Here is a 19,613-nt window from a genome sequence, read left to right as displayed (position 1 = left end):
CGGGGGGTTCAACTATTTGGACCCCCCAGCAATATAAAAAATGGTGGGCAGTGTATGCAGTGCTGTATGCAGTGCTACACCATTCTTTGTCTATGGTTTATCTAAGCGCTCGCCTTTTCAGTTTCATAGCTAATGAATTAAAGGGGTATTCCAGGAACTTTTTTTTATATATATATATCAACTGACTCCAGAAAGTTAAACAGATTTGTAAATTATCTCTATTAAAAACTCTTACTCCTTCCAATAATTATCAGCTGCTGAAGTTGAGTTGTTCTTTTCTGTCTGGCAACAGTGCTCTCGGCTGACATCTCTGCTTGTCTCTTGAACTGCACAGAGTAGAATAGGTTTGCTATGGGGATTTGCTTCTACTCTGGACAGTTCCCGAGACATGTGTCATCAGAGAGCACTTAGACAGAAAAGAACAACTCAACTTCAGCAGCTCATAAGTACTGAAGTAATTTACAAATCTGTTTAACTCTCTGGAGCCAGTTGATATATAAAAAAAAGTATTTTCCTGCATAACCCCTTTAAGTGAATGGGCAAATGTGTGACTCTAGAAGATGTAGGAATCTGGACTTCTGCTCTTGATATCACTTGGGTTAATACATTTATTCAAAGCCTTAGTGTGGCCTCAACCAGAATATGCTGTTCAATTCTGGACAAGAATGTCCCGGAGCTGGAATAGGTACAAGGTGTGTAACCAAACTTATAAGGGGTATGGAGCATCTTAGTTATGAGGGAAGGTAAAAAGAATAAGATTTCTTTAGTCTTGAGAAGAGACACCCATAGTAACCAATCACAGCTCAGCTTTCATTTTACCAGAACTTGTTAAGATGTGAAAGCTAAGCTGTGATTGGTTGGTATGGGAAAACTAGACAGTTTTTGACTTAGATTGATAAAACTGGGCCACATTGTGTGTGTGGCCACTATTATGTTGTGGATTGGCAGCAGATTTTTGCACATACAGTATACAAAGGATTTATGCTAGACATCATTTTGCTAAGGGCTCTGTGGCTATAACATAGGGGAGTATCTATGAAGCATTTTACTCTTGTTTTCTTTGGTAAAATTGTCGCAATATTTTGGTGCAGTGTGCTTCTTGCAACTTTTGTTGTGAGTTTTCACATATGCACATTCCTGTGTTTGGCTGTGGTATGCATGTTTTGAGTCGGGTTTTTGCAGTGGTCAGGAATTTATGAAAATGCAACCTTTTTAAAAAGGTGCAACCCCTTTAAAAAGGCGCAAATCACCACCTTAACCCCTTAAGGACCCAGGACATACTAGAACATCCTGGCACCCTGGGCTTTAAGGACCCATGACGTACTAGAACTAGTACGTCCTGGTGTTTCTCCAGTCTCTGATGCGCGCTGGGCAGAGATCGGAAGAGTATGCCTGCTGAAATGCTTCAGCAGGCATCCAGGGCAAACGCATGTCTGCCCCCCATGTCGGCGATCGTTGCAAATCGCAAGGGAAATGGCGGTGTTACCGGGCTGATCGGGTCTCTGGGACCCGACCGCCTGGTTATTTTGCATGATCGCGGTTGTCACAGACAGCCAGGACCATGCTGAAGTATAGGAGCGAGGTGGCAAGACTGCCACCTCCTCCTATCCCCTGCGATTCCTCGGTTAGCTAACCGACCAATCGCAGGGGGGGGGCGGTTACTTCCTCCCGCCCTGCCCGGCCCCTGGAAGTCCGGAGAGAACAGGAGGAAGACCGGAGGACGCGGCGGGGGACGGGGGAGTGCTGGGGCCCAGCCCCGGTACTTACCTCGTCTCTGAAGATCCGGATCCCGGCGGCGGAGACGGCAGCGGTGGTGACAGGTGAGTGGATCTTTGCAGCAGTCCAGATGTAAAAGCGATCTGGACTGCTCCATCTGGTCCCCTTACACTACAACTACAACCCTTACATGCGTCCGGGCATGCTGGGAGTTGCAGTTTTGCAAGATCTGGAGGTCCACAGTTTTGGGACCACTGTCCCCTTCTATATGTTGCAAAACTACACATCTTCAGCATGCCCTTACTGTCCAGGCATGCTGAAGTTGTAGTTCTGTAACATCTGGCCCTTCAGATGTTGCAGAACTACAACTCCCAGCATGCCTGGACAGTTTTGGCATACTGGGAGTTGTAGTTTTGCAACATCTGGAAGGGCACAGATTGGGAACCACTGTATTAGTTGTCTGCAAACTGTAGTCCTCCAGATGTTGCAAAACTACAACTCCAAGCATGCTGGGAGTTGTAGTTCGGCAACATCTGGCTCTTAAGATGTTGCCGAACTACTACTTCCAGCATGCCTGAGAATGTTTGGGAGTTGTGGTTTTGCAACAACTGGAGGCACACTGGTTGGGAAACATTGTCTGTTTCCTAACTCAGTGTTTCCCAACCCGTGTGCCTCCAGCTGTTGCAAAACTATAACTGCCAGCATGCACTGATAGACTGTGCATGCTGGGAGTTGTAGTTTTGCAACAGCTGGAGGTCCCCCCCCTGTGAATGTACAGGGTACATTCACATGGGCAGGGGGCTTACAGTGAGTATCAGGCTGCAAGTTTGTGATGCAGCAAATTTTGCGCGGCAGCTCAAACTCGCAGCAGGAAACTCGCTGTAATCCCCCGCCCATGTGACTGTACCCTAAAAACACTACACTACACTAACACAAAATAAAATAAAAAGTAAAAAACACTACATATACACATACCCCTACACAGCCCCCCTCCCCTCCCCAATAAAAATGAAAAACTTCTGGTACGCCACTGTTTCCAAAATGGAGCCTCCAGCTGTTGCAAAACAACAACTCCCAGTATTGCCGGACAGCCGTTGGCTGTCCAAGCATGCTGGGAGTTTTGCCACAGCTGGAGGCACCCTGTTTGGGAATCACTGGCGTAGAATACCCCTATGTCCACCCCTATGCAAATCCCTAATTCAGGCCTCAAATGCACATGGCGCTCTCTTACTTCAAAGCCCTGTCGTATTTCAAGGCAACAGTTTAGGGCCACATATGGGGTATCGCCGTACTCGGGAGAAATTGACTAACAAATTTTGTGGGGCTTTTTCTCCTTTCACCCCTTATGAAAAGGTGAAGTTGGGGGTCTACACCAGCATGTTAGTGTAAAAAAATAAATTTTTTACACTAACATGCTGGTGTTGCCCTATACTTTTCATTTTGACAAGAGGTAAAAGGGAAAAAAGCCCCCCAAAATTTGTAATGCAATTTCTCCCGACTACGGAGATACCCCATATGTGGGCACAAAGTGCTCTGGGGGCGCACAACAAGGCCCAGAAGGGAGAGTGCACCATGTACATTTGAGGTGATTTGCAGAGGGGTGGCTGATTGTTACAGCGGTTTTGACAAACGCAGAAAAAAAAAAAAAAAAAACACGTGACCCCATTTCGGAAACTACACCCCTCAGGGAATGTAATGAGGGGTGCAGTGAGAATTTACACCCCACTGATGTCTGACAGATCTTAGGAAGAGTGGGCTGTGCAAATTAAAAATGTTTCAAAGATCTGACAGACACCAGTGGGGGGGGGGGGGGGAGTGCTCACTGTACCCCTTGTTACGTTCCTCAAGGGGTCTAGTTTCCAAAATGGTATGCCATGTGTTTTTTTTTTTGCTGTCCTGGCACCATAGGGGCTTCCTAAATGCTACATGCCCCTGAGCAAAATTTGCTCTCAAAAAGCCAAATATGACTCCTTCTCTTCTGAGCATTTTGGGGGGAAACACACATTCTAGTGAAATTTTTTTTTTTTTTTTTTTTTTTTACGTATGCAAAAGTCCTGAAACCCCTGTGGGGTAGTAAGGCTCACTTTATTCCTTGTTACGTTCCTCAAGGGGTCTAGTTTCCAAAATGGTATGCCATGTGTTTTTTTTTTGCTGTCCTGCCACCATAGGGGCTTCCTAAATGCGACATGCCCCCGAGCAAAATTTGCTCTCAAAAAGCCAAATATGACTCCTTCTCTTCTGAGCATTGGAGGTCGCCCGTAGTGCACTTCAGGTCAACTACTTCCTAAATGCAACATGCCCCCCAAAAACCATTTCAGAAAAACATACTCTCCAAAATCCCCTTGTCGCTCCTTCGCTTGTGAGCCCTCTACTGCGCCCGCCGAACACTTTACATAGACATATGAGGTATGTGCTTACTCGAGAGAAATTGGGCTACAAATATAAGTATACATTTTCTCCTTTTACCCCTTGTAAAAATTCAAAAATTGAATCTACAAGAACATGCAAGTGTAATAAATGAAGATTGTGAATTTTTCATCAAATCTGGGGATTTTTCACGAAGAGAGGATGCAAGTTACCACAGAATTTTACCACTTTGTTAAAGTAGAATATGTCACGAAAAAACATTCTCGGAATCAGAATGATAACTAAAAGCATTCCAGAGTTATTAATGTTTAAAGTGACAGTGGTCAGATGTTCAAAAAATGGCCGGGTCCTAAGGTGTAAAATGGCTGGGTCCTTAAGGGGTTAAAAAAGTGGCATAAAAGACACACATTACAACATTTTTTCGAAATGACTCATTAATATAAGCAGATCACCTCGTTATTTGAAATATATACATATATTTTTTATTTTCTAAAAAAAATTAGATATAACTCTTTTTTTCCATTTATTTCTTTAATTTGTAAAAATATTTCAATATGGTTGGATGGACATGTTTATTTTATAAAGCAAATTATTACTTTGCAATTAAAATGACTTTTTTAAGAGCTTTTAGGCATGCAAATTAGACATCTTTTATAATAATCACCTCTGAACGAGCGCCCTGGAACTATCCCCTGAAAGGTGGATACATTCACACATTTGACATTTCTGAAATTGCTCCAAATTTATAGCCCAACTTTGTGTAAATTTGGTGCAGTGAGTTAAAAAGCCACCAATGAAAAAAAAGAGGAGTAAAAAAAAACAGATACCACATCCATTATTCGTAAATACCCCCCATAGTCTTTAGAAGCTGGAGGAAGGTATATGAAGAACCAATTCCCTTGACTGGTTATTAAGAGAACTGCATGGTGGTGCTGTATATCAAGGATAGTAGATTTGCAGTAGTAGATCTGCAAATTTTACCCTATATTAACATACAGCAAGTAACATTTTCCAAAGGGATTTTATGCACTATAGAGGACAAAAACAGGACATCTAGACATGGTAAGAAAACTGATTTTATCCTATATAACGAGTTGCACGTTATATAGGATAAAATAAGTTTTATTACAATGTCTAGATGTCCTGTTTTTGGCCTCCATAGTGCAGAAAATCCCTTTGGAAAATGTTACTTGAGTATGTTAATGAGCCCCAAGTAGTCCCAGTGACTTTCTGAGGCTGTGGGATGTAATAGTCCCCTACAGGGATAAAAAAATAGTGATTTTTTTTTAAGTGTTAATAAATGTGAATAAGCCCCCTTTTTCCAAAAAGTCCCATTAAAACAAAAATAGTACCGATAAAAACTACAGATCTTGGAACAGCCCTGTATGTGAAAACTTTTATACAAAAAGTTATCAATTATTAAAAGTAGTAAAAGAAAACAAAATAAATGTACACTGCACTTTTTTCACAGTAGATTTAAGGTTAAATAAGGGATATCTTTACACAAAACTATTTGTGATGCAAAAAACAAGCCCTCAAATGGGTCAGTGGGTGGAAACTTGAAAGCGTTATGGCGTTATGGCTATTAGATCTAAGGCAAGGAGGGATTTTTAACTCAAAGGGGTTAAAAAGAGGTGGAGCACTGATTTACAGGGAAGCTACCTCTACTACGTAGCATTTGAGAACCACGGTAACTCGGCAGACCTTATTATTAGAGATGAGCAAATCGAACCTGACGAATCCGAATTTGTCACGAATTTCAAGGAAAATTCAATTTGCAACAAATGCGAATATCGCTTCATTAAACTCCATTTAGTGAGGTCCATTCTCCAGTGCATGTGAAATGGCAGATCCACATGTGAGGACATGGGACAAGGAACTATGGGAAGGTAGGAAGGCAAAGCGGGTAGGCGGGATGACCCTGAATCACATGCAGGATGCAACCGCATCAGCAGCCAGTTACCACTGTGATGTCACAGCCCTATATAATCGGCAGCCAAATTCCGACTAGTCACTTCATAAATTACAATGCATAGAGATATGACGGACAGCCTGTGTGTGTGTGTCACACAGAAAAGCTTTTTCCAGCAGCGTTTCCCCTCGTGGAGAGAGATCAATGCTTTTTTCACAGAAAATAATTTTTACTGCAGTCATTTACCTCCCAATCACTTTCTTCAGCATTGTATTACAGAGAGGGGCATAGAGATGTGTGTTGCCTCATACATTTAAACAAGCTGCCTCAGCTATATAAATCTTAGCAGAGGATGGAGTAATAATTTTTCAGCGCAATTCTGTGTCTTTGTTCCACAACAAATGGTCTGCTGGTTATACTAGTCTGTAGACAGTATTATACCTATCAGTCCATTCCTAATAGTCTTAGAAAGAGTGCAATTTTGGGTTTAGTACACAGTGACTGTGTGCTGCAGCACTGTTGTGCAAAAATATGTTTTTAAGCGTACTGTAGTGCATTTTTCTACCCTCATAAGTGTATACCACATGCCTACATCTAAGTAGTGTACTATTTTGTACATGTTAATTTGTCAAGGGCCTAGATACTGTGAAAGTCCAGGCAAAAGTAACAACCGGCTGGTGTTTTACTCCAATAGGTTTTTTTAAGCATACTGTAGCTCATTTTTCTGCCTCCATAAGTGCATACCACATACCTACATCTAAGTAGTGTACTATTTTTTTTACCTGTTAATCTGTCAAGGGCCTAGATACTGTGAAAGTCCAAGCAAAAGTAATCACCGGCTGGTGTTTTACTCCAACATGTTTTTTAAGCGTACTGTAGCACATTTTTCTGCCCTAATATGTGCATACCACATACCTACATCTAAGTAGTGTACTATTTTGTAACTGTTAATCTGTCAAGGGCCTATATACTGTAAATGTCTAGGTAAAAGTAATTACCGGCTGGTGTTTTACTCCAATACGTTTTTTTAGACATACTGTAGTGCATTTTTCTGCCCTCATAAGTGCATATCACATACCTACATCTAAGTAGTGTACTATTTTGTATCTGTTAATCTGTCAAGGGCCTAGATACTGTGAAAGTCCAGGCAAAAGTAATCATAGGCTGGTGTTGTACTCAAACACTTTTTTAAGCGTACTGTAGCACATTTTTCTGCCCTCATAAGTGCATACCACATACATACATCTAAGTAGTGTATTATTTTGTACCTTATAATCTGTAAAGGGCCTAAATACTGTGAAAGGACAGGCAAAAGTAATCAACGGCTGGTGTTTTACTCCAATAGTTTTTTAAGCGTACTGGAGTGCATTTTTCTGCCCTCCTTGTTCCACAACAAATGGTCTGCTGGTTATACTAGTCTGTAGACAGGATAATACACACCTAGAAGTCCATTCCTAATAGTCTATGAAAGAGTGCAATTTTGGGTTTAGTACACAGCAACTGTGTGCTGCAGCACTGTTGTGTACTACTGGTGTTGTGCAAAAATAAGTTTTTTAAGCATACTGTAGCGCATTTGTCTGCCCTCATAAGTGCATACCACATACCTACATCTAAGTAGTGTACTATTTTGTCCCTGTCAATCTGTCAAGGGCCTAGATACAAAAGTACACACCTGCTGCTGTTCTAGACCAAATACTATTTTAAGTGTAGTGAAGCTTATTGTACTCATCTCATATACGCACTAATTATGTAAGGCACAGAAGTGTGGAGACATGCACAGACGCCTAAATTAATCAGGTAGAGGTCGCAGCAGACTAGGGGCGAGTGGCAGCAGGTGTCGCAGCGATAAGCCGGAGCTCCCGGTATCAGCTAGCAATTGTGTCTCGACCAGCAACCCATCTGCCGTCATCGACAGGTTAGCATGGTCATCCACTACATCACAAGTGACATCTGATACCCCCAGCCAACAGTCGTGGGTTCCTCAGACACAACCCTCAGTTGGCATGGCCCGGGAGCAGTCCCTGTCCTCCCATTGCCTTTGCCCTATGCTGGTGGGAAAATCAGCTACTTGGTGGTGTGGCAGTTTTTCATCAAGAATCTGGAGGAGGTTAACATAGCCACATGCAAGATGTGTCGGCAGAAGGTGAAGCATGGCCATGGTCCCAATGTTGGCACCAACATATGCTGTGCCACCATAAAGCAGCCTGGGAGAACCGTGACTCTGATGTAGTGGTCCAGCCTGCTGCATCACCCAGTGGCATGCCGCTCCCACTTTCAGTTAGCCAAGGCTCCACCACCTCAGCTGAAGGGACCTGTGTGTCATACCCTCTTTCTGTCGCTCCAGATGCCCTTGATCATCCTACTTTTAGTCAGTCATTCCGCCAACAATCCATGGGTGAAGCCATGTTCAAGAGACAACAGTATGTGCCCACTCATCTAATGACGCAGAAGCTGAATGTGCTCCTGTCCAAGTTGCTGGTGCTGCAGCCCTACCCTTTTCAAGTAGTGGACTCTGCACCTTACAGAGAACTGATGGCTTGTGCCGAGCCGAGGTGGAGAGTGCCAAGCTGTCATTTCTTTGCGAAGAAGGCAGTACCAGCCCTGCACAATTTTGTGAAAGAGAAGGTGGGCCAGTCCATGAGCCTGTCGGTGTGTACCAAAGTGCACGGCAGCGCCGACGTCTGGAGCTGTAACTATGGTCAGGGATAATAAATGTCCTTTACAGCCAACTGGGTAAATGTGGTTCCTGCACAGCCACAACACCAACTTGGAAGGGTCACACTGCTACCTCCACCATGCTCTCAGGCCTTTAGTCCTGTGAGAGTGTGCAACTCCGCCTCCTCATCCTCCACTGTGTCCTCAGTCTCCACTGCACAGACAAGTCGCAGTGCCCCTCGAGCATACCATGTGTGCAGGGCACGGTGGTGTCACGTTGTTCTTCACATGGTTTGCTTTGGTGAACGGAGTCACACAGGGAGGAACTGCTAAAAGTAATTAATAAAGAAATCGGAGCATGTATTACTCCCAAAAAACTGGAAATGGGAACCAGGGTGACTGACAATGGGTATGGCACACATGTTCAATCTGGTTGTCAAGCGGTTCCTGAAGTGTTTCCCCTATTTGCAAGACACCCTAACAATGGGAAGGAAACTTTGCATGCACTTCAGCCACTCGTTCACTGCAAAACACACCCTCCTTGAACTGCAGTGTCAGAACGGTATCCCCCAACATAGTCTTTCTTATTTGCGACATTGCTACATGTTGGAATTCCACCATCCATATGTTGGACTGACTATATGAACAAGCCAGAGAAAAGAGAAAAGCCATCACCGATTTCTTGATGATCCAATCGGATAGAGGGACTCCCCTGTGTAACTTCAATGTGAACCAGTGGCAGCTCATACATGGCACCTGCCGTTTGCTCAGGCCCTTTGAGGAAGCCACATTATTAGTCCTGAGACCCCCCCCATGTCAGCGATTGCAGAAAATCGCATGTCAATTCAGACATGCGTTTTTCTGCTATTCCGGGCTGATCGGGTCTCTGGTGGCCCGATCGCCCGGAAAATAGGGATGATCGGAGCTGTCAGTGACAGCCCCGTTCATCCTGAGGGATAGGAGCGAGATGATATCCCCTGCCATTGGTCAGAAATGAATTTTGACCAATGGCAGCGCATGACAGGGGGTTGCCATGGAAACCCCCCACTCTGCCCACCTCTGGATGTCGGGCAGAATGGGGGGAGAAGAAGGAGGTCGGTATCTGAAAAGAAGATGGTGTGAGGACCGGCGATCATCGGAGACATCCAGCAGAAATCACGGCGCAGGTAGGGAGGCGACGGTGGGGGGGTGAAGTTAAGTGGCAGTAAAGCGATCTTTACTGCTGCCTTCCTAGTGGTTGCCAAACTGCAACTCCCAGCATGCCCAAACAGCCAAAGGCTATCTGGGCATGCTGGGAGTTGTAGTTTTGCAACATCTGGAGGGTCACAGTTTGGTGACCACTGTTACAGTGGTGCCCAAATGGTAGCCCTCCAGATGTTGCCAAACTACAACTCTCAGCATGCCTAGACTGCCCAGGCATGCTGGGAGTTGTAGTTCTGTAACATCTGTCCCTTCAGATTTTGCAATTTTCATGAAAATTTTGAAAATTGCTGCTCTACTTTGAAGCACTCTAATTTTTTCAAAAAGTAAAAATATGTCCATTTTATGATGCCAACATAAAGTGGACATATTGTATTTGTGAATCAATATAAAATTTATTTGGAATATCCATTTTCCTTACAAGAAGAGCTTCAAAGTTAGAAAAATGCAAAATGTGAAAACATTTTCATAAATTTGGGGATTTTTCACCAAGAAAGAATGCAAGTAACACTGAAAATTTACCACCAAAATAAAGTAGAATATGTCACGAAAAAACAGTCTCAGAATCAGAATATTCTGTAAAAGCATTTTAGAGTTGATAATGCTTAAAGTGACGGTGGTCAGAAATGCGAAAAAGGGCTCAGTCCTTAAAGGGGTACTCTGGTGGAAAACAAAAGTTTTCAAATCAACTGGTGCCAGAAAGTTACACAGATTTGTAAATTAATTCTAACTAAAAGTCTTGATCCTTTTAGTACTTATCAGCTGCTGTATGCTCCATAAGAAGTTGTGTATTTCTTTCCAGTCTGACCACAGTGCTCTCTGCTGTCTGTGTCAGGAACTGTCCAGAGTAGGAGCAAATCCCCATAACAAACCTCTCCTGCTCTGGACAGTTCCTGTCACAGACAGCAGAGAGCACTGTGGTCAGACTGGAATGAAATACACAACTTTCTATCGAGCATAAAGCAGCTGATAAGTAACGGAAGGATTAAGATTTTTTTTAGAAGTAATTTACAAATCTGTATAACTTTCTGGCACCAGTTGATTTTAAAACTTTTGTTTTCCACCGGAGTACCCCTTTAAGGTGAAAAAGGGCTGCGTCCTTAAGGGGTTAAGGCGCTGCTCCCCAGTTACAAACATTCTTCCGCATCAGATCTTTTTCACCCACCTTCATCACCGGGTACTGGTATAGCCGCCCACCGCAGCACCTGTCACTTTCAGGACTCCTGATTCTGCTGCTGCCACCTCCAAGCTCATTCAGCAACTATATCATCTCCTGATGCTTCTGCCAACTCCAGGCTGTGCCATTCAGCCACTATATGGTCTCCTCATGCTTCTGCCAACTCCACGATGTGCCATTCAGCCACTATATGGTCTCCTCATGTTTCAGCCACCTCTAGGCTGTGCCTTTCAGCCACTAAATGGTCTCCTCATTCTTTGCCAACTTTCTTTCTTTCTTTGCTGCTGGGCCTGGGACATTACCTAAAATTTTCATGGTAGAACTGGCTACCATAAATCTTCAATTTCAATTTTAAAATTCATCTTTAAATCTTAGGGATTGTGAGGCCCTATGGTCTCCCCATGCTGCTGCAAGCTGCAGGCTCTGTCATTCAGCCACTATATGGTTTACTGATGCTGCTGGGCCTGGGACATTACCTACAAATTTTCATGCGGGCACCAGCTACCATAAATCTTTAGTTTACATTTTAAAATTAATCTTTTAATCTTAGGGATTGTGAGGCCCTATGGTCTCCTCATGTTGCCGCGAGCTGCAGGCTGTGTCATTCAGCCACTATATGGTTAAATGATGCTTCTGGGCCTGGGACATTACCTACAAATTTTCATGGTAGCATTAGCTACCAGAAATCTTCAATATAAATTTTTAAATTCATCTTTAAATCTTAGGGATTGTGAGGCCCTATGATCTCCTCACGCTGCCGTGAGCTGCAGGCTGTGTCATTCAGCCACTATATGGTCTCCTCTTGCTGCCGCCAATGCCAGGCTGTGTCATTTTGCCAGATTATGGTCTCCTCATGCTGCTGCCATCTGTCATTGTGCTGCCATGTGACTCCTTGTTAGTTTGGGTTTTGTGGTCATACAGTATTAGTTCAAAGTAAACACCAGGATATTAAACTTGGGAATCCTTAAATCTAAATTTAAAAAAATCAATGTAATCTTTTCAAGACTGAGGCCCTATGATTCGCCGCAAATAAATTTGTACCAAATTTTTCAAAAGTTCGCTCATCTCTACTTATTATAGTTAATGGGATCCATCAGGCACCTTTGTGACATATTTGACACCGATGCCATTTAACTCTCATAGGGACAGAGCTACACATATGAACAAAAATACAGTAACCCCCCCGACATGCGATGGCCCCGACATATGATCAAATCGACATACAATGGCCTCTCAGAGGCCATCGCATGTCGATGTCAGCATCAACATACGATGCTTTTATATGTCGGGATGTCGGGGCCTTCACATTAACTGCTATCCGACAGCGCAAAATGCTTAAGCTGCTGTCGGATAGCAGTTTAACCCCTTAAGGACCACAGGTTTTTCCGTTTTTGCACTTTAATTTTTTCCTCCTCACCTTTTAAAAATCATAACCCCTTCAATTTTGCACCTACAAATCCATATGATGGCTTATTTTTTGCGCCGCCAATTCTACTTTGCAGGGACATCAGTCATTTTACTCAAAAATGTACGGCAAAACGGGAAAAAAATCATTGTGCGCCGAAATTGAAGAAAAAATGCCATTTTGTAAATTTTGGGGGCTTCCGTTTCTATGCAGTACATTTATCGGTAAAAATGACACCTTCTCTTTATTCTGTAGGTCCATACGATTAAAATGATACCCTACTTAAATAGGTTTGATTTTGTCGTAGTTCTGGAAAAAATCATAACTACATGCAGGAAAATATATACGTTTAAAATTGTCATCTTCTGACCCCTATAACTTTTTTTTTTCTGCGTATGGGGTGGTACGAGGGCAAATCTTTTGCAACGTGATCTGAAGTTTTTATCGGTACCATTTTTGTATTGATTGGACTTTTTAATCGCTTTTTATTAATTTTTTCATGATATAAAAAGTGATCAAAAATACGCAATTTTGGACTTTGGAATTTTATTGCGTGTACGCCATTGACCATGCGGTTTAATTAATGATATATTTTTATAGTTCGGACATTTACCCACGCGGCAATACCACATATGTTTATTTTTATTATGTTTATATATTATTTATATGGAATTTGGGAAAAGGGGATGATTTAAACTTTTAATAAGGAAGGGGTTAATGTTTGTGTGTTAAACTTTTTTTAACCTTTTTTTTTTTTTTTTTTTTACACTTTTAGTCCCCTTGGGGGACTTTTAGGAGGAATGATTAGATTCCTCATACAGATCACTATGGTTGTATAGAACCATAGTGATCAGTGTGCTCTGCGCTCGAATGATAAAGCCTGGCCCTGCCAGGCTGTATCATTCAGAGAGCCAGAGCCACCGTGGAAGGAGAGGTAAGCCCTCAGGCTACCTCAGCAGTGGATCGCCCCCCCCCCCCCGCGCGATCGCGCTGCAGGGGGCGATCCACCCCACTCAGGCACCTTTAGACACCGCTGTCAACTTTGACAGCGGCGATCTAAAGGGTTAATAGCCGCCCCAGGAATCAGCTGGGGGCCGCGTGGTATGACGCGGGCTCGAGTCAGGAGCCCGCGTCATGCCCGTTAAGGGCCATTGGACGTGTATACACGTCCATGGTCCTTAAGAGGTTAAGCATCCCGGACAGGTTCACTTACCTATCCCCGCTGCTCCGGGTCCACTTTGGGATCCTCCGGCGTCTTTTGCATCTCCTTCAGGGTCCGGGCCTCGCTTAAGCTGCTGTCGGATAGCAGTTTAAGCATCCCGGACAGGTTCACTTACCTATCCCCGCTGCTCCGGTTCCACTTCGGGATCCTCCGGCGTCTTTTGCATCTCCTCCAGGGTCCGGGCCTCGCTTTCTGGCATCGTTATTATGTCGCTACGCTGCAACGTATTAACGTCACCAGAAATCTAGAAGAAGCCGCGGAAGAAGCCGGTGGATCCCGAAGAAGATGCCGGAGCAGCGGGACAGCTTCGGGAGCCCCTGGGACAGCATCGCGAGCGGTGAGGACGCGGTCCGGAGCGGCGGGGACAGGTGAGTATAACTTCCTATACTTTACATTGCACGAATCCCTCAACATACGATGGATTCGACAAACGATGGGTCGTTTGGAAAGAATTACCATCGTATGTTGAGGGACCACTGTATTCATACTTTTTAAATATCCCCTGTGTTTGGTCATGGTTTATTTATACAGTATTGATTTATTTATAAACTTCCAGTACTGGAGAGAAGTGGCGATCCAGAAGAAAGATGATAACACCTTCATTCCACTTTGCTATTCTCTCGGAATTCCTAGAAGTTATGAATGAGCAGTCAAAAATACTGGTGGAGAAGCTCCACAGCCGTGTAGGAAAAGGATCTTTTAACTGCTTCATGGACGTAACTCTTTGCGCTTTGGATATAATATGTGGTAAGTGAGAGACGTGATAATACATTAAATGGTTTCCCTGTTGCAATTTCCTTGAGAATACATAGATAAGTACAGAAACGATAAATAAAAACTACAATAGCAAAGGGTATCACTGTTTCCCCTTCTGTCAGGTACACAATGCTTTATGTACTAATCACAGAATTTTCCAGCAGTTAAACAGCCGTTTAAGTGAAAATACTAAACCAAATATATATGTAGTTCTATTTTCTCCCATCTATCCTATTCTACCCTATGGGAGCAAAATACCAATCTGATAAAACAGACCTGTCATTTCAAACAACTTCCCTCCGTTTGATAGCTAATGTGATTTCTAACATGTTTGTAAATCATAGTAAATAAGTTACTATAAATGACTCCTTAGCCCAGAAAAACTGTTGTAAAATCTCTCACTGCCTGTTTCCAGGGGAATTCTACCTCCAGTAAAATCTAGATTAGGACACATTACAAGTGGGGTGGGGTTCAACTAGTTCTATATGCAGGAGAGAGGGAAAGAACCTGTGTTAATGCAAGCTGTCTGCTCTAGATTATTCAAACTGTCCTTGAAAGGTAAAACAAGTCTTCCTTCTCATCTGTGACCACCCATACATTTCTGGGCAGCTGTACCTTGTGCAAATACCAGTGTACTCAGTGCTGTATGTCCACAGAGCGACAGTGTAATCTTCCCTCCCCTCTTCATTTAGCTTGTCATCATCACATCATCTCATCATCATTTAATTGCTTAGTGTAACCCCCTTCCTTGCTGTGCTGCTGCTGTTTCTTTAATTTCTGCTCACATAGCACCTTGCAAACCCAGTGCATCAGAAACCTCTTCTCATTCCACTAACCATCTAATTTAGTGTACAATGTAAATCATTCTTCAGCGCAGTTCCAGTCTGTTTTGTGCACTTTCACGAGCTCTATGTCATTCATAGAATAAATGAGCATGTGCTGTGCTGTGATTAGCCAGAGAAGTAAGAGAAAGGAATTATCTGTGTGAGCACTGCTATAGAACAGTTCAGCTTTGGTTCCATCCCCTCCCTTAAAATGAAGAGAATAAGAAATCATTGTGCACAAATGATTGTGACTATCAGGGGCTCAATTAGGGCAGTGAGAGTACTACAATCACTTTGTCATCACTATGAAGGGTTAATCTAGCAAAACCATGCAGGTTTAAAAAAAAATACATTTGAAATGACAGGTATGCTGTGCCACAGATGAACTGTACCTGTAGACAGTACTACCTAAGCTTAAGAGGTCCCATCTTATTACCAGACATCCATCCCCTGACTAGATAGCATTCTATAAAGGACATCTAGTATACCAGAGAAATAAAAGTGGTACCCAGAACTGCCTATTCTGTAGTGCTTCTTTCTTACATTGTGCCCCCCTCCCTCCCAAAATAGATTTCACAAATACAATAAGAACACTATACTGCTGGTAGGGAGTCCTAACCAGTAGCAAATAGACCCATGCATGTGGAAGACTACACCAGCTTTTTGACCCCTAAAGGAAGCTGTTGTAATTTATAAAGACATATAAATCTTCTGTATAATATATACTGGAATTTTTCTAAATTTGGAATTGTCTGAAAATGGGATTTTCTGCTCCGTAGAGACAGCTATGGGAAGAAAAATTCAAGCACAGAGCAACAGTGATTCAGAATATATAAAAGCTATTTATGAGTGAGTATGTTTAGTGTAATATGTGAATTCTAACATTTAATATCTAGACAGTAGCTGAGGCTGATAGAATACAGAAAGGCATAAGGGATCTGGAAAACAGTATGACTAGGAATAGTAATGTTACTTTGATAGTTACCAGAGAAATCACTGCTACTTTCTTATGGTTGTTTAGATAATTGTTATACAGAATGTAGTGTAGTGTAATGTACTTCATTCTTAGTCATTTAATATCCATCCATTCAATATATCATATGTTTTTATCTTTTCGGTTAGAATGAGTGATTTAATACATCGCCGTCAAAAGAAGCCCTGGCTGTGGCCAGATTTTATTTACTCTCATTTAAGATCTGGAAAGAGACATGCCAAGAACCTGAAAATTCTCCATACATTTACTGATCAGGTTAGTGACGTTGCTATATCTTATGTTGGTGTAATATAATGAGAGAATCTGACCAATGTGAAAGTGAAGGACCACTTACTTGGGACAATTATTGGCTAAACATGCCCATTATTACCCTGTGTAAAAGGTTTGTTCATTAATGATCTCTGGAATCATGAGGCCAATAATATAAGTGAAAGGGAACACATAAATGAATATGCGTCAGCAAAATCATGGAAAAATTGCGTCCGTATTTTTAAGATTAATGTGCTCTATGTAATTCTATGGGAAAGTGGTTATCTGTGCACACAATAGGGGAAATTTATCAAAACCTGTGCAGAGGAAAAGTTGAGTAGTTGCCCATAGCAACAATATTGCTTCTTTAACCCCTTAACAACACAGGACGTATATTTACGTGCGACCCCGCATCACATTGCGCCGGTCCCGGCACTCATCAATGGCCGGGACCCGCGGCTAATACCACACATCGCCGATCGCGGCAATGTGTGGTATTAACCCTTTAGAAGCGGTGGTAAAAGCTGACCGCCGCTTCTAAAGTGAAAGTGAAACTATCCAAGCTAGTCAGTCGGGCTGTTCGGGACCGCCGCGGTGAAATCTCGGTGTTCCGAACAGCTTACAGGACACCGGGAGGGCCCTTACCTGCCTCCTCGGTGTCCGATCGACGAATGACTGCTCTGTGCCTGAGATCCAGGCAGGAGCAGTCAAGCGCCGATAACACTGATCACAGGCGTGTTAATATACGCCAGTGATCTGTGTAAAAGATCAGTGTGTGCAGTGTTATAGGTCCCTATGGGACCTATAACACTGCAAAAAAAAGTAAAAAAAAAGTGTTAATAAAGGTCATTTAACCCCTTCTTTAATAAAAGTTTGAATCACCCCCCTTTTCCCATAAAAAAAATAAAACAGTGTAAATAAAAAAAACAATAAACATATGTGGTATCGCCATGTGCGTAAATGTCCGAACTATAAAAATATATAATTAATTAAACCGCACGGTCAATGGCGTACACGCAAAAAAATTCCAAAGTCCAAAAAAGCGTATTTTTGGTCACTTTTTATACCATTAAAAAATTTATAGAGAGTGATCAAAAAGTCCGATCAAAACAAAAATCATACTAATAAAAACTTCAGATCACGTCGCAAAAAATGAGTCCTCATACCGCCCTGTACGTGAAAAGATAAAAAAGTTATAGTGGTCAGAAGATGACATTTTTAAACATATACATTTTCCTACAAGATTTTTTCCAGAAGTACGACAACATCAAACCTATATAAGTAGGGTATCATTTTAACCGTATGGACCAACAGAATAATGATAAGGTGTCATTATTACCGAAATATGCACTGCGTAGAAACGGAAGCCCCCAAAAGTTACAAAAGGGCATTTTTTCTTCGATTTTGTCGCACAATGATTTTTTTTTCCATTTCGCCGTGAATATTTGGGAAAAATGACTAATGTCACTGCAAATTAGAATTGGTGATGCAAAAAATAAGCCATAATATGGATTTTTAGGTGGAAAATTGAAAGGGTTATGGTTTTTATAAGGTAAGGAGGAAAAACAAAAGTACAAAAACTGAAAAACCCTGAGTCCTTAAGGGGTTAATTTTTGAAAAGGCCTCTGAAAAACAAATGAAGCGATCTTATCCACTTTTCCTCAGCACAGGTTTTATAAATTTCCCTCAATATAAAAAAAAATAAAAATTGATGTCCCAATCACTGACTGAGGTGGGACTCTGATGCTGCCAGTGACTGTTTTTGAAGGAGGAGGAAGACACAAACATGAGCTGTGGGGCACAGGGGCTACAGAATTAGAGCCAATTTAAGACAGATTTAGAAGAAATTCAATTTGTGCTGAATCGATTTGTTAATCTTTATTTGTTAGCCTGCCTAGTGTCAGCCATGTAAAGTATATATACACAGGGACCTATAAACCTTAAAAACTATGCAGCAGATTATATGCCACAATAATTTCATCAGATGTGCTATAATACTTCCCTGTATACTGTATACTGCAGTTAAACTGCAACAAAATTGGCGGCTCATGGCATGATTAAGGGTCCAGTTTGACCGGAAACGCGTTGGTGTTTCTGAGTGCTCCATGTGATCGTCTTATAAAGCTCCTGTTTGACTTCATCCTGCGCTGGACATTCCTTTTCCTAGTATACTGCAGTTAAGGTCATAAATGGTCCTTACCAAGAAGATAATTGTAAAATTTAAGTTGGGTGTAAATTTGATTTATAGAATGACTTCTTTGGTATTATACTGGATATGACTCTAGTTATGTAGTTTATTTGTGGCATTATATTAAAAATCACAGTAACAGTCTTTACCTTTTCCATATTTTTGTGTTTTTAGACCATTTTAGAAAGAGCACAAGAACTAAAGAATGCTAATTCCAGTGTTGAACAAGTTGACAAGGACGGTGAAGAAACTATGAAAACCAAGAAAAGAAGCGCTTTCTTAGATTTGCTTTTGAAAGCAACTGATGAGGCGGGCAACACATTAAGCCATAAGGACATCCGTGAAGAAGTAGATACATTCATGTTTGAGGTATAAGCATGTTATATAATAACTGTATTATATTGTCTTTGTAAATGTAAAAATGTCATGTGATGCCCACAACAAAGCTTTATATTGTGAGTCCCTTATATACAAGTTGTAAGTGTGTAAAATCTTGTTGTAGATTAAAAGGAATCATAAATATTTACAGTGAACAGAAGAAAAACAACAGTACTCACTTGAAAATTGCAAGATCAAGTGGAAAGTTTCATTTAGTGATACTTTTGCCCAGATTTATCAATCTACATGAAACAAAAACTGTCTGGTCGTAACAGAAAGAGGCCCGCTGCTATCAGCAGCGGATATCTGCTGGTAATGATGGACACTGGAGATCGCTCCGATGTTCGTCATTATACTGGTTATACTATACAGATCACATCATTTAAACATTGCTAGGGAAGCCCAAGGCCTTAGGCTGCATTCACACCACGATTTGACCTTCCGATGCACAGATACGATTTCGGAAGCTCAAATCACCTGAAATCGTATCTGTGCATGGATAGGTACAGATAGATACGGAGCCATTAACTATTATGGGGCTGCGGACCTAATCGTAGTCAGCTAGTGACT

The 19,613-nt window shown here is 42.0% G+C and overlaps 1 protein-coding gene across 2 annotated transcripts in view; it reads left to right on the top strand.

The window, feature by feature from the left end:
* LOC130357086 (cytochrome P450 4V2-like) overlaps positions 1-19,613 on the top strand; it is a 57,562-nt gene that overhangs the window by 21,500 nt on the left and 16,449 nt on the right. For both annotated transcript variants that reach the window (XM_056559462.1, XM_056559456.1), the window contains exons 4-7: positions 14,211-14,401; positions 16,014-16,083; positions 16,357-16,483; positions 18,840-19,034. In XM_056559462.1, the coding sequence (XP_056415437.1) occupies positions 14,211-14,401; positions 16,014-16,083; positions 16,357-16,483; positions 18,840-19,034 (583 nt within the window). The remainder of the gene's footprint in view (positions 1-14,210; positions 14,402-16,013; positions 16,084-16,356; positions 16,484-18,839; positions 19,035-19,613) is intronic.

Source organism: Hyla sarda, chromosome 1 (genome assembly GCF_029499605.1).
Source record: "Hyla sarda isolate aHylSar1 chromosome 1, aHylSar1.hap1, whole genome shotgun sequence".
Taxonomy (NCBI): Eukaryota; Metazoa; Chordata; class Amphibia; order Anura; family Hylidae; genus Hyla; species Hyla sarda.
Note: the sequence above shows the minus strand (reverse complement) of the source record. Positions and strands in the feature narration are given on the sequence as shown.